General features: G+C 39.8%; 1 protein-coding gene across 14 annotated transcripts in view; it reads left to right on the top strand.

Moving 5' to 3' along the window:
- Positions 1–15,250, top strand: part of MAST4 (microtubule associated serine/threonine kinase family member 4) — a 567,430-nt gene that overhangs the window by 520,063 nt on the left and 32,117 nt on the right. For all 14 annotated transcript variants that reach the window (XM_086699818.1, XM_025923864.2, XM_086699814.1 and 11 more), the window contains 5 exons: positions 6,667–6,875; positions 8,252–8,390; positions 9,958–10,090; positions 10,958–11,123; positions 12,969–13,070. In XM_086699818.1, coding sequence (XP_086555944.1) covers positions 6,667–6,875; positions 8,252–8,390; positions 9,958–10,090; positions 10,958–11,123; positions 12,969–13,070 — 749 coding nt within the window. The remainder of the gene's footprint in view (positions 1–6,666; positions 6,876–8,251; positions 8,391–9,957; positions 10,091–10,957; positions 11,124–12,968; positions 13,071–15,250) is intronic.

Genomic DNA, 15,250 nt, shown 5'->3' with positions numbered 1-15,250 from the left:
ATGGTGACAAGATCCTTCTGAGTTCCTTAGAAACAGGAAGGGTAATTAATACACATATTGTGTCCTGATCCATCTTAGACAGCCCAAGAGCTCTAGTTTAATTAAGTATTAATCTCAATTCCATCTGTATTTGGAGAGCAATAAACAATCCCATAGACATTTATTGCCATTTGTCACACATATGAGCAGATGAGATAAAAGCGATTTCTGTTACGCCACAAGGGATGTTTCTGCTTACGATTTTTTTTTTTACCTAATATTTTCCACACCATTAACTTAGTGAAGAGCTTAAATATTTGTGAGTCCTTCCTGTGCTTCACTGATTTATTTTCAGGATTATGGCAAATGGTATATTTCCTGATGTAGCTTGTAAATGTTTTCTGATATTTTATTTTTAGAATATTTTATTTTGTTCAACGGTCCTTTGAAACTTGTCCCCCTAAGGAAATTATTTGGGTATAGAGTTGTTTGTGAGTTTCATTTGTTTGTTATTTGGTTTTAGTTCGTTTTAGTTTTCAAGATCATGTGAGGATTTCTTCCTTCATTAGGGAAAAGACTGAACTTAGATTTAATGAGTCTATGGGTTTGAGCCCTGGTAGACTTTATTGGCAGTGGAATTCTAGAATAAGATGATCTGTGAAGCACCACTTGTATAAAATTTGGGCATATATCTTAGCACTATTTGGAGTTCTAATTGGTTGAGTAAACTCATTTGTAGTGCAATTAAACCACTGTATAGTAGATGAGGTATATCACACTTCAGGGAATGGCTGGGAATATACAAGAAGTTAAACAAGCTGTGAATCACTAAACACCCAGGATGCAGGCCAAGCCATTAATGGGCTTACAAGCTGCCTGTGGGAGCTTCTGCCCATCAGCCAAAACTTTTTTCCTCTGTTGCTCTTCTCAGATTTAATCTCTCATTACATCTCTGACAGATTTCCCCTTCATTTTAATTATTTTTAGTTCAAAATTTGAATGGGGCTCTACCCATTGGTCCACCCAGTCAGGAGGCTGATTGTAAGCTTATGTGTTCCAGTGGAACACTGGGTAGATGATCTGGGGCTGTTGGAAGTTTCCCTGACATGTGTCACAGTCTGCCACTCAGCATCCATGGCTCACAGTGACACCGATGCCTCGACTTTGTGAAAATTGCCCGGCCTGGGAACTAGCCCTCTCATTAGGAGGGTCTCTAACACATCAGCGTTTTCTCCGCATCATACTTAGTGACAGTTCATGTTATGAAGCCAACCTACTAATTTGATACCATCCAGTTTCCTTCTTTCCATGTTACGTGTTTTGGATCCCTGACTGGAAGTTAGATGTCCCTTCACGCCAACTTAACACTTCGTAGAGAGCTAACACTTGCCGTGTGCCAGGCACTGTGTTGGTTTATATATACTGTCTTCTCGCAGGAGCCCTGGGTGGTGTCGATATTATTTCCATTTAGATGTGGGGAAAGAGGGGCTTGGATGCATGGATGGCCACAGGTGTGCTAATTCTAAACAGTGTTCTTTCCTTCTCTCAGTATTCTTGTTACAACTTAGAGCCATGTTCATTGGGTATAGAAGGCCTTCTTCTCGTGATTCCACCTGGATTTTTCAGTTACGGCTTTGAATATTTTCAAAGTGAAAGAATAAAATTGACTTAAAAGATTTTTGAAAACGAGGTCCTAACCTGGGTGGCTCAGTTGGTTAAGCATCCGACTTCGGCTGAGGTCATGACCTTGCATTTCGTGGGTTTAAACCCCGCTTGGGGCTCTGTGCTGACAGCTCAGAGCCTAGACCCTGGTTTAGATTCTGTGTCTTCCTCTCTCTCTGTCCTTCCCCTGCTCGTGCTTTGTCTGTCTCAAAAATAAATGAAACATTTAAACAAAATTTTTTTTAAAGACTAAATTTGAAAGGCATGACATCTCCCACTTTGCTTTACTTTCTGGCTTTGCTGCGCATCAGTCTGTTTTTCTCCTCAAAAGATGGGGTCATTTACCTAAGAGAGCCGTGAGACCCATGTGTGCAGGTTGATGGCCACCCCTCTCTCCTTGTAGCCTTTTTTCTAACACATGCACTCTTGTTCCCACGTACAGATCTGCTCGCACGGATTCACGTATTGCCTCTCAGACTTAAGCATAATTTTATACGCATCAGACATTCACACTCCCGAGAGGACTGATTCATTCTGCTCTAGGTCCCATCAGCTTCTGATTCCATTTCTCCCCACCCTCTCACTACTCAGTTCTGCATGGGTGGAATGAGTAAAGCTTGGCTCACAGAGGACAGTTGCCTCAACCCCTTGGGTTTTCTTACTTTTAAAGCAGGTCGGTGTAGGAAAAGAGACCCAGAAGCAACCTTTTCAAAGAAAGCGAGGAAATGTGGGGCTGAATCAGTTCAGTCCAGTGTTAGAATTTGGCTGGTTTACACCTGTGCTTAGTGGCGTTAGCGGTCTGTCAGCTGGCTGCTGTTTGTCTCTTTCAGTCTCTGTGTCTCCTCTCCATTGACTTAAGTAGATCTGGAATATGAACTTACAGGAAAGGAGGAAAGGTATATGAAAGACAACAGTTACTACTAAACAAAGGGATTTATAGATTTCAGCATTAAGAGTAATAGTCCTAAAGCAGTATGGTATTATAAAAACTGAATAAGAGAAGCAGAAATCCAGCTACAGCAAATTCTAATTAGGAAGCCTAGTTGACTTTTGCACTTGATCAAGATATGTGTGTCCTGAGGCAGTGATGTCTCAAGCTACCTATAGGATTAATTTCAGTTGATTTAGGTAAATTCCCCTAGGGATTAACTGATTGTTTTAAGTACATCATAGCAAGGGAAAGCAAAAAGATCAAGTTTTACAAATTGCAAATCTGAGAATAAAGATATGAGTCCTTTTTCACATCAGACCACTGAGAAACCTGGTCTGGATGCTGGTCAAATTAGACCTGAGGCATCTTGCTACTTTGTTCTTTCATTAAGTCTTAGACAGTTCTGTTCTTCCTTCTCCACTTCCTACTGTTCATAAACATATTGCTGGGCAGTTGTTTATGGAAGAAATGGTGATGGTTGATTAAAAATTTAATGTCAGCTATGTGACAGTCTAAAGTGAAGTTCATAGTATCTTGTCTGAGGACCCTCAGCACTATAGCTACTCAGTAGTAAATACTTGAAGAAGAAAGGGAAAGTAATCTGTCTTCCACTTGACTGTCAGTCATAGGCAAGTGCTTATCTAAACATACTATTTGTTTCAACATTTCAAATTCTAATTTTCATTTTATTTTTTTTTTTCAACGTTTATTTATTTTTGGGACAGAGAGAGACAGAGCATGAACGGGGGAGGGGCAGAGAGAGAGGGAGACACAGAATCCAAAACAGGCTCCAGGCTCTGAGCCATCAGCCCAGAGCCTGACGCGGGGCTCAAACGCACGGACCACGAGATCGTGACCTGGCTGAAGTCGGACGCTTAACCGACTGCACCACCCAGGCGCCCCTCTAATTTTCATTTTAAAAAGTAAATTCTGTTTCAAAAATTCCTCTTCATGACAATATGTGTTCACCATTGCTTGTCTTCTATTTTTAAGGAAACCAGGTTATTTTCTGTGCTCCCTTATATCTGATTCAGTATCTGTCTGTCCTCCTTCCAGCTTTTCTCTACGAAAAGCTCAAGGTTTGGGGAGGGCAAGGAGGATCTTGATTTTATCCAATCAGTATTGGGAAAAGAAAAATACTGTAAAAGCCTTTAGTCTGATCTACAAAGAATGAGTCGTTGGTTAGTTAATTTAGAAGTCAGTCAGAGTAGGAAATCATTTTAAAAAGATGCATACTGTAGGGGAACCTGGCTGGCTCAGTTGGTTAGGCGTCCGACTTCAGCTTAGGTCATGATCTCATGGTTCATGAGTTTGAGCCCCACATCGGGCTCTGTGCTGACAAGAGCCTGGAGCCTGCTTCGGATTCTGTGTCTCCTTCTCTCTCTACCCCTCCTCTACTCATGCCTGTCTCTCTCTGTCTCAAAAATAAATAAACACTAAAAAATTAAAAAGATGCGCTCTGTAAACATTTTAATTTAATGTAATCTCAATATGTGTAAATTAACTAGTCTTTTTTTTTTTAATTTTAGAGTGTGTGTACACAAGTGGGAGGGGCAGAAGGAGAGAGAATCTCTCTTTTTTTAAAAATGTTTACTTAGTTTTGAGAGAGAGAGAGAGAGAGAGTGCATAAGCAGGGCAGAGGGAGAGGGAGACACAGAATCCAAAGCAGGACCCAGGTTCCAAGCTATCAGCAGAGTTCAAACTCAGGAACTGTGAGATCATGACCTGAGCCAAAGTTGGACACTTAATCCACTGAGCCCCAAGAGAGAGAGACAGAGAGAGAGAGAGAGAATCTTAAGCTCTACACTCAATGTGTAGCCCAACACAGGGCTCGATCCCATGACCTGGGGAGCATGACCTGAGCTAAAATCCAGAGTTGAACACTCAACCAACTGAGCCACCCAGACTTGCCTACTAGTCTTTTGATATAAGGCCTTTTTAAGATAGCCTATATAAACCACACTTGTAATACATCATTTTTGTTTTCCACTTTTCACTGCTTTTAAAGGTAACGTAAGAGGGGCGCCTGGGTGGCGCAGTCGGTTAAGCGTCCGGCTTCAGCCAGGTCACGATCTCGCGGTCCGTGAGTTCGAGCCCCGCGTCAGGCTCTGGACTGATGGCTCAGAGCCTGGAGCCTGTTTCCGATTCTGTGTCTCCCTCTCTCTCTGCCCCTCCCCCGTTCATGCTCTGTCTCTCTCTGTCCCAAAAATAAATAAAAAAAAAAAAAGTTGAAAAAAAATAAAGGTAACGTAAGAACTTGAAGCAATCTGAATGTAGGAATCTAGATTTGTATTATTTTGTCAACTTTAGAAAACCTTCTCACCCGTACTAAAATAGGAATTTTATTTGGTAACTCATGTTTAACACATTTATCAGTACTTTCCAAAGCATCCCACTTGTGTGTGTGTTTTTTTTTTAATGAACAACAAAGCTTTTCCTTTTCACACTCAAGTTTCATCAGTTTAAATATTTGTTGAAATTAGTTAATCCTGATATGAGGCCTCACCAGAAAAACAGGTGTGGAGATAAACCCAGCTGATGGGAGCCCCAGCATTTGGCGTCCTGAAGAAGACCCATGGCCCCTGTGGAAGGTGTTAGCTGCTCAGCTCCCTTGTCAGTTTGTTGTACAGCGGGAATAACAGCACTAGATTGTTACTTGGGTTGGTTACCTAACGTGTGGATAAAAGAGATTTTCTGTATATGGTGAAGGAAGGAAGAGAAGACCAAAGAATTAATGAGGGGGGAAAAAAAGTAAAGAAAAAAAAAATTGAACGGAGACAAAATGATGTGTGATTTTGCAAGTGAAGGAGAAAGATGGATACAATAAGACAAAGATACACATACACATACTTGACAGAAAAGCGATTTGCTAGTTGCACATTTGAGCCAAATGCATGAATACCAGTTAAACTGAGATTGAATATACTAAGATTTACAGAAGTGGATTACCCTGACATCTTGGTTCAGCAGGGAGTTAGGGTGTTGTAGTCGCCCTTACATTCTCTTTTTAGGAACAATGAAAATAGTGGGATAGGCATCTCAGAATAATCCCTCATTTTAGGAGGCAAACGTTGGAATACTTTACTGTGAATGATTGTGGTTTGGGTAAATTATTACTTATTTGAGCATTTCCTAACAGTTCAAATCTATTCTCCCACAATAATGACAAGTGAGGAGTAACTTAAGAGAAAATGAGCTGATCGAAGACATTTTCCTTGTTGCTCATCATTTCCAGGTGAGGTTTTAAGCCTCCTCCTCTCTTTTTACTTGTTTGTTCCACATCAAGGTTCAGGGAGTCCATTGTCTTTCCCCAGCCAGAATTGGTTCTTTAGAGTGTTTGAGTGAGTCTTGCAGCAGAAATTCGGTGCAACATCATTTTACAGTAAAGTTGGCTGTCACCTTGGCCATGGGTTGGATGGAAATGAAATGCAGTGTATTATTGGTCCCCTTTTATGTTGGGAGAGGAATTTTCTGTTAAAACAGGCATAGGTGTAAATCATGCTGAGGTATCTTCATTGTAGGACAGCCTCTTTATGACCTAGTACACACTTATCATTTATCTGGAAATGTCATGGGGAGTAAATTACCTTCAAACTGGAAGCCACCTACCCTAAGAAGCTTTGGTCCTTTTTTCAGATAACATTGGTATCATATAGAAAATTATTGTTTTAGTCATATAGTCAGTGACATATATCTAACGCCAAAAAAGATGTAGGTCATGGTATGTGTGTACTTTTGTTAATTCTTTTCCTGTTCTGACTTAAATACTGAATTTTGTTTGTAGAAAAACTGAAAACATCAGCTACCTATTGGGAAATAGCTCACTCTGGAAACTGTCCATTTCCATCCTTGCCATGAAGACAAATTTGGTGCCTTATGTACAGCCGATTACCTTTATTGAAAGATTAAGAAATAAATAAACCTAGCTGTAAGCTTTTGCCTTGGAATGGAATGTATGTAGCTGCTAGGATAGCTTGTGTGAGCTGAATTCCAACTTCCTTGTGAATGTAAAAAAATGTTGACGATCACGTGGTTTCCTGTACCCAGAAGCATCCTCACCTCCCGTGAACTCCAACTCTTATGCTCCTTTTCAGGGCAGTCTACTTTGTTCGGCATAAGGAATCCCGGCAGAGGTTTGCTATGAAGAAGATCAATAAACAGAACCTCATCCTCCGAAACCAGATCCAGCAGGCCTTTGTGGAACGGGATATCCTGACGTTTGCAGAGAATCCCTTTGTTGTCAGCATGTACTGCTCCTTTGAAACAAGGCGCCACCTTTGCATGGTCATGGAATATGTGGAAGGTACATCAGCCTCTGACACACAGAACGTGACCCCTGTATCCAGAAGCTGCTTGCTCCTTTGTGCAGCTGAGGCTTTCCCTGTTGTGCTACCCAATGGTTGTATCCACCTAGGAAATGAAGCCAGGCACTGAGATGGCTGTCTTCCCAGTCATTATCTTCTGATAATTGCTTGTAAAGTGCCTGCTCTACTATAACGAAGGGAAAATTAGTGCTTTTTGGAAAACGGTGGTTTTGCTTTTTTAATAGCTTTTAATCCTAACTACCTCCTCTCAATTGGTCATTACAGTTAGGATATAGGTGATGGAATTTTTCCTACCTACTTTCATTACATAACATAAAATCATTCGTGACACTGAGTTTCTTAAAGAATGAATTAAAAATGCATTCTTTGTGGTCTACGGTATGAAATTAAAAATGAGTTTAGGGGAAAAGGAGATACAAGTCAAGAAAATCTAGCGCTCCTTTTTTTGACATTTATGGTTTACTTTTTAAATGTTCTTCTTTCCATCAGTTTTACATTCAATTTCTGCATGTTTGGCCATGACTTATTGAGATAAACAAAGTTAATAAAAGGCAGAGATGAGGAAAGGCCAAAACAATCTTCAAAAGCATCTAATTTAAGCTCTTGTAATTGTTTGAGCAGAATCCCAAAACTATAAAATTCTAAGAAACATTAAATATCATCTGGTTCGACCTTTTCATTTTGCGGATGAGTGAACTGAAACCCAAGAGGTGGGAGACTTACTAGATACTTTACTAGTAGACACAAGACAAAAGCGTAGCGTGCCTGATTTCCACCTGTTTCCCCCACCCCCACACACACCAGCACTTGGCCTTACTAAGCTTCGTTGTGGTTATGATAACTAACATTTATCACACATTTAATAAGTGTTGGTAATGTCCTCAATTTGTTGCATATATCACCTCGTGTAATCTACTTAATAATCTTACAAGGGATGACAGTCTTATTGTCATGATATTAGAGAAGGGTGCCAGGGCTAGCTTCCCTAAGATCTCTCCACCCGTAACGGAGCCAGGATTTGAACTCCAGGATCCTAATTCCAGAACCCATGCTTTATACTGGTGTATTTTGTTCTTCAAATTTCATTTTCACTTTGAAGCCAGATCTGCTCTTAGGAGAACTGCTGCCTTAAAAAATATATATATGTTTATGTTTATGCTTATGTTTATGTTTATGTTTATGTTTTTTATCCACACCACATCTTAGTTAAAAATGGGAATACTCTGCACAGTCCCCACTTAGGAACTTGGTATACTGTGTCTGTGGGTAGATGCTATTTTATAATCTGCACTGATGGTCATCTTCAATCCTAGCTCATACTATACCTGCTAAGTCTTGTGTCTGTGTTTTATAGGAGGCGACTGTGCTACCTTGATGAAGAATATGGGTCCTCTCCCTGTTGACATGGCAAGGATGTACTTTGCGGAGACAGTCTTGGCCTTGGAATATCTACATAATTATGGAATTGTACACAGGGATTTGAAACCAGACAAGTATGCACACTGAGGAAACAGATCTTTTTTTTCACACCATGCAGAAAGTTTTCTTATGTCTATAAAAATGTTTTCAAAATTTTAATGCTGCTTTGCGCATTTTAAAATTGTCCTGTAATGTTCCCATATGACTTATTTTGGCAGTATATTTGGTAATGTTTATATAGTACTTTAAAGGTTCTGGGGCTTATAATAATAGCTTCTAAGGAACAAAAGAAAAAGATGATGATAAATCCAGAGTTAATTAAATTTTTAAAAGTTTGTTTTTTATTATGTTGAGTTTTGAATCATAGAATGCTACTAGTTGCTTTCTGGATGGTTTTTGCATTTGGTATTATATACTTAGATAACCCTTCCCTACTCCAAGATGATATATTTGATATTATATACTATCTCACCATTTAATGTAAAAGTTTTAAACCTATGTGACGTTCATTTTAGTGTCTGATTTGAGATACACATAGACTTTTTCCCCCAAATGACTATTAGTCATCTTGACACCATTTATTAAATTTTTTATGCTTTCTCCACTAATTTCAGACAGCTCTATAAGCATTACGTGTAATATGTAAAGATTCTAAGTGTGCTGAGAACTATATAAAATTAACTCATGCTCATTCCAGAAAATTTGGAAGTACAGAAAAAGATTTTTAAAAATTCATTCATGGAGCGCCTGGGTGGCTCAGTAGGTTAAGCGTCTGACTCTTGATCTTGGCACAGGTCATGATCTCACGGTTCATGGGTTCAAGCCCCACGTTGGACTTTGTGCTGACAGTGCAGAGCCTGCTTGGAATTCTCTCTCCCTCTCTCTCTGCCCCTATCCCATTTGTGTTCACACTCTCTCTGTCTCTCTCAAGACAAATAAAAACAATTTTTTTAATAAAATAAAATTTAAAAATTCATTCATGACATTACCAAAGACAACTATTAGAACTTTGGAATATTTCTTTCCAGTAGATATTCTTTCTCTTTACACTTCCTCTATTTCTTTAATTTTTTACATTAATTAAAATTTTGGTTTTTCCCCTTAAAATGAAATTTTTTTTAATTTAAATTCATAAAGCTGTCAAATGTGAATCCTTTGCATACATAAGAAATTTACATTTTGTGCTTAATAAGTAGAAATTTAAATTCAAGCCATAAGTTGAAATCTTAAACAATAGTACGTTTTTCTGTCCAAGTTCTTTATCTTATGTCTCACTTAAACCTTGGACAGATTGACGTGGGATTATTGGTAATCAATCCTTTATTGTTTTATTATGCTGAAAATAGATGTCAGAGTCCCACACTAGAATTTTTCTAAGAGTTCAGACCTATAAATGAAACTGTATGTGGCCGCTCCCAACAAAGATTATCTGGACCCAGTGTCTGGCCCTCCCTTGTGAATTACACTCATGAGCCAGATACCCCTGTGTAATATGTTCTTGTGATTTCATCTCTTCCCGGGCTGGGTTCTATATTGAGATTGATACGTCTACACTAAATAGACTTAGGAATTGATAGGGGAAGGAGAAAGCTAAAAAAAGAAAAGAACTTAAAAGCAAATATGTGTCCTTCTGCTTCATAGTTTGTTGGTCACCTCCATGGGGCACATAAAGCTGACAGATTTTGGATTATCCAAGGTGGGACTAATGAGCATGACTACCAATCTTTATGAAGGTCATATCGAGAAGGATGCTCGAGAGTTCCTGGACAAACAGGTAAGCTTGCACGCAGCCCAGTTCTAGAGGGAAATACAAAGTACGATATTGCCAGCGACATTCCGAATCAACTTGTATAAGCCAGCTTCACATTAGTGCTGGGCGTCTAGATGTCTGTATAAGCCTTACGTTTAATAAAGTGCAAATCGCCTCCATTTTTCTCCCTGGGCCTCTCTGAACTGTCCATTCCTCCGCATTCCTCCCCCAGCATTATGGTCTATTAGCAAGACGAACGATGTAATTGCGCACAAGTGAGAATGTGAGAGAGACAAATGGAAAACTGTTTTTGTAAGGAATTCAGGAGTCTCAGTAGAGTACTCATGAAACTCATGATGCATTGTACAATCCCGGGTGCTAAAATCCCAGCCATGGCCCATTTCCCTTTAAGCATGCCTCATTACCATGTGCCCACAATCTGTTCATTGTAAAGTTACTTAAGGTAAACACATCTCAACTGTCAGGCTTTGATAAAGTAACCAGGATGTGAATATATATTTTGGTCATACAAATACTAAAACTATCTCTGGTGGCAACAGATGAAGAATGCATCATTCTTTTAAGCGTTAAAAATGTTTTTAATATTGTGGAATAAGTAGAACCACCAAACAGGGTCAGACCCTCAATTTGAAATTGCACGTTATGCATAGTTTAACATTAAAGCGGCATTTAAATTTCCCTTTTTTGCTGTTTAAATATTTCATTGCCTTTGGGGTTATGGATGCTGACTTAATAATTGCTGTTCTTAAGTTCTCTGCCCATGTGGTTGAGCAGGTGCACTTTGGGCAACCTAATTGGTGTTTAGCCATCGTGTTCATTTTGATTCATGTCTAATATTCCAATTATTCTAATATTGCAATCATCTTTTAGGTCTGTGGCACGCCTGAATACATTGCACCAGAAGTGATTTTGAGGCAGGGCTATGGGAAGCCAGTGGACTGGTGGGCCATGGGGATTATCCTCTATGAATTTCTGGTTGGATGCGTGCCATTCTTTGGGGACACTCCAGAAGAGCTGTTTGGACAAGTCATCAGTGGTAAGTATCTTCAAGCGACTGTTGGAAAGCAGCTCTTTAATGTAATCCTGCAGAGTATTGCCGTCTTCACTACTAAAATGTCAACCTTTACCAAACAGTTTAGCCAACACATTAAAAGAACTCACTCATCATAGCCCATAACTGACTGACAAATCTCAGGAGATCAATTTGTGTTGAAAATTGATCTGAGGAAGTTTCGTTAACATGGAATCTGGCACGGCGCTGGCGGTGTAACCGATTTTTATGGTGTGCTTTTTCTGCAAAAGAAATTCACATGGGATTTGCAAATTATTTCCTTGCCGTCCAGTCTTCCTTTCCATCATAGGAACGTGGCACCAGGGAAGAAAAGGTTAATGTGGGTCACATTTACATAAATGGGGGGAAAATAGCTAATGGCACAGTGAAGAAATTAACAAAAATGTAATAAACCCTAAAACAAATGTCTACCACATAATAAATAATGAGGATGGGAAGGAAGCAAATTTAATTCACAGACTGTTAATGATTTCATTGGTGGTTGTTATGGTGTAATGTTATTTCTGTAACAGCTGTTCATCTTTCATTTAAAATTCAATAACCTTTAGATCTTAACCTGCACGCTGACCCTCGCTATTGTTACGCGGCTTGTGGCAAAACTAAATGATAATTAAATAGGCCCTATTAGTACCCTACCTGCTGTTTTTATAAATTTCCCCGAAGCATATCAAAAAGGCCTCTCCTCCTCAGAGTTTTATCAGTCATCACCGACACCTCCATCACCCACTCGGATACCGTCTGGACTGTGCTACAGGGCCCAACAGTGGAAAGAGAGGGAAAATGCGAGTCGGTACGAGGAGTCCCTTAATCACAGCGTTATTCTCTATCGTTGACTTTGCAAGCCAGGCATATTTGTAAACTTTAACAAAGTAGATTTGTGTGTTGCCTGCAGTGTATAACCCTTTTCTACAATATCTGAGCTGTTTATGGATTTATAACTAGGCTGTTTGCTGATATACCAAGGCCTGAATGGCAGGAGGAATCAACTGTTTAATTAACACAAGCAGCAAATGCTGGCTTTGTTCTCGATGCCTTACGGCTCAGATGCATATTCATGTTTTATTTTCCAAATCAGATTTAAACTGCAGCAGAGGAAGCTGGAGGCAGGCACACACAGAAATAACTCATGTTTTTATTGCATTTCCATACACACAAGCACACACACCTTATCTTCAGGCAAACTCCTGTGGAATGTAGAACATGTTCTCATATTTATGGCAGATTTTGAATACTTCCATTACTATGATTACTTTGGATTTCTTTGTCTTCAAGCTTAACACTTTGGCCTTTCATTTGTCTCTAGACATAGTTATTTTTGCAAAATTAACTCATGCTTCTCAAAGCTGAAGAACTCTATGGCTGTGGCCAAATTCTCATTTAAAGGACAGTAGGAGAGAAAAATCTTACTGTCTTGATTCCCTGTACAAGCAATCACCTGAAACAGAGGTGTTTAGGGTTTCCCTCATATTAAATCCTCTTAGTGACTAGAAGGAACAATTTGTGGTGAGCCAGTTCTGCGGCACAGAAAAAAAGATACAAAGAATCAAAAAAGGAAATGGAAGGTGCTGCTTGTTGAAATATTCTCTCCCTGCCTTGTTGACAGCTGTACTGCTTTATATCTCATGAAACAGTACTTCTCAAACTTGCTTATGCCCAACTGACATCCCAGCCAAAATGCAGATTCTGATTCATTCTGGGATGGGGCCTGAAATTCTGTCTTTCTCACAAACTCCCAGGCCACATCCAGGCTGTAGGTACCCGGACTGCCATTTGAACAATGACATTGTAAGCTCTGTGTCTCCTTTCTAGATGAGATCAACTGGCCGGAAAAGGATGAGGCACCACCCCCCGATGCCCAGGATCTGATTACCTTGCTTCTTAGGCAGAATCCTCTGGAGAGACTGGGAACAGGTTAGAGCACATATGTTTTAATTTTGCTAATATGCAAGAAATAATGTCTTTGTGGAACATTAAGAGGTTCTTGTTTGTGTTTTGTTTTTGTTGTTTTTTTTGTTTTTGTTTTTGTTGTTTTTTTTTGCCTAGGAAACATCTGTTGGTTGATGTAGGACATGACTACAACACATTATAACAATCATATTTTGTTTTTTGTTTTTTTTTCTGGTTCAGAGCAATATGTATGCTAGGAAGGTTGGTGGTTGTGTGTCTTTGATTTTTTTTTTCTCGTTGTTTTTTGGTTTTTGGGGGTTTTTTTGCAAAGCAAAAGTTATTTGTTTCAATAAATAAAATTGTCTGGAAGAAAACCTCAAAGGCACATGTAACTCTTCTGTCCTGAAAAGCATGCATCTTAAATAATTTAAAATAGATGATTCGAGATGTACAGCTTTGTTTGTAACACATATATTCCTAGAAGGATTTGACCCAGCACGTTCCGTCTATAGGCTTTAAAATGGGTTATCAGTCCTTGAACTAATTAGTTTCTGGAAATGAGTGTCAGAGGTTTGAACCATGCTGTTTCATCATGGTGATCATACCATAGCCCAAGAAAGAGGATTAAAACTATTGGCTTTCAAGATTAAGGAGATAATAGATTTGTTTCTTGCCGATTATTTTTTCCCAGCTGTTCCCCATACAAGTTATGTTTCTGCCACTCATTTTCCTTTTCTAATATTCTGAATGGACAGTGATCCCAGTATAGAGTCCCAACCTGCCCTAGTATGTAAATTTATCTAGATGGGACTAAGTATTAAATATAAGTACAAAACACAGTAGACCATTCCCATAATTTTCACCTGTGAAAATTTTTGTCTTGATGGGTTTTTTACTCTGAACTGTTTCATTCTACCTCATTGTAATAGAAATATCAGAAAATACTGAAGAAATCATTCTCTCCCTCAATTTTCCCAAGGCAAAAATAATTTGCAGCAGCTCCAACTACGTATCTTCTATTATTCCCCATTTTTGCCCACAGCTTCCCCAGTTGGAGGGCTCCATTCTTGCTTAAATATGCTCTGCTACTAGAGTTTGTGGTAATGCATTGAAGCCCGTGGGCCATATTTTTGTTTTGGAAATAAAGTTTGATTGAAACACAGCATTGCCATTCACGTGCATTGTTTATGGCTACCTTCATGGTAGAGTACCAGAGTTGACTCATCAAACCTGCCCACAAAGCCTAAAGTATTTACTATTCGGCTTTTTGCAGAAACATCTCTCATGGTCTGCATTAGAGAATCAAACAAGATTCAAACTGCAGGCTCACTTGGGAAGACTTCTTTAAGTTGAGCCTCTTACCGGAGGACCATATGCATTTTTGCCTTTTGCAGTAGATGAGTGGGCCTTCGAGTAGGAAAGACAATACAAACGGAAGTTAAGGGCACAAACTCCACGGTCAGATTGTGTGCATTTAAGTCTCTGCTGTGTGACTGTGGGCAGGATGTTTCCCTTTCTGTGCCTCATTTCCCCGTCTGTAAAATGGAGCTTAGAGAAGTACCCGCCTTTTCATGAGTTTAAAAGATCATCCACCGTGGCTCTTAAAACCAGGTGTGACACTGCTGGCCCTGGTATTACCATTTTAATGTTCTGCCCGTATAATCTCACACTTTCCCCCTTTGGACATACAAGATACAGAAATGGCGGTGGTGCCCCTGTCTTTGAGCTGATTGAACTCTTTGAACAGAGTACTTTATATTTCTTCCCTCCCCCCTGTTTCATTTTCCTTTGTCTGGAGTAACTAGCAAACTCGTTGCTCCCTGCCCTCTGTGACCTGCAGTCACATTTGCTTTCTGGCTCCAGGGATGTGAGTAGGTGTCAAAGAATGGGTGTCAAGGCCCCGTGCAGGGCAGAGTTCTGAGGCGTGATTTCCGCTCGGGCCAAATAGGAGAAGCGGCGGCATTTTCAGACAGCCTGCAACACCGCAAATATCTGTTTACGTGTGCTCGTCAGCTGTCCCGGGGAAGCGTTGGCCTGAGATACGTCTAAAGATGACGTTAGAATCGGCACATCCCTTCCAAAGAGCCCACTTATCTTCTGTGTTCTTGGGTCGGCTTGGAGAGTGTCCTCACAGAGTCTTCTGCCTGCTGCCCTCCTCTGAGAATACTTGGGAACTTGACTGGGCTGGATTTGACAAAACAGGG

The sequence above is a fragment of the Puma concolor genome, chromosome A1 (assembly GCF_028749965.1).
Source record: "Puma concolor isolate L17-30 chromosome A1, mPumCon1.1.hap2, whole genome shotgun sequence".
Lineage (NCBI taxonomy): Eukaryota > Metazoa > Chordata > Mammalia > Carnivora > Felidae > Puma > Puma concolor.
The sequence above is the reverse complement of the archived record's forward strand: the minus strand, read 5'-3'. Positions and strand labels throughout refer to the sequence as shown.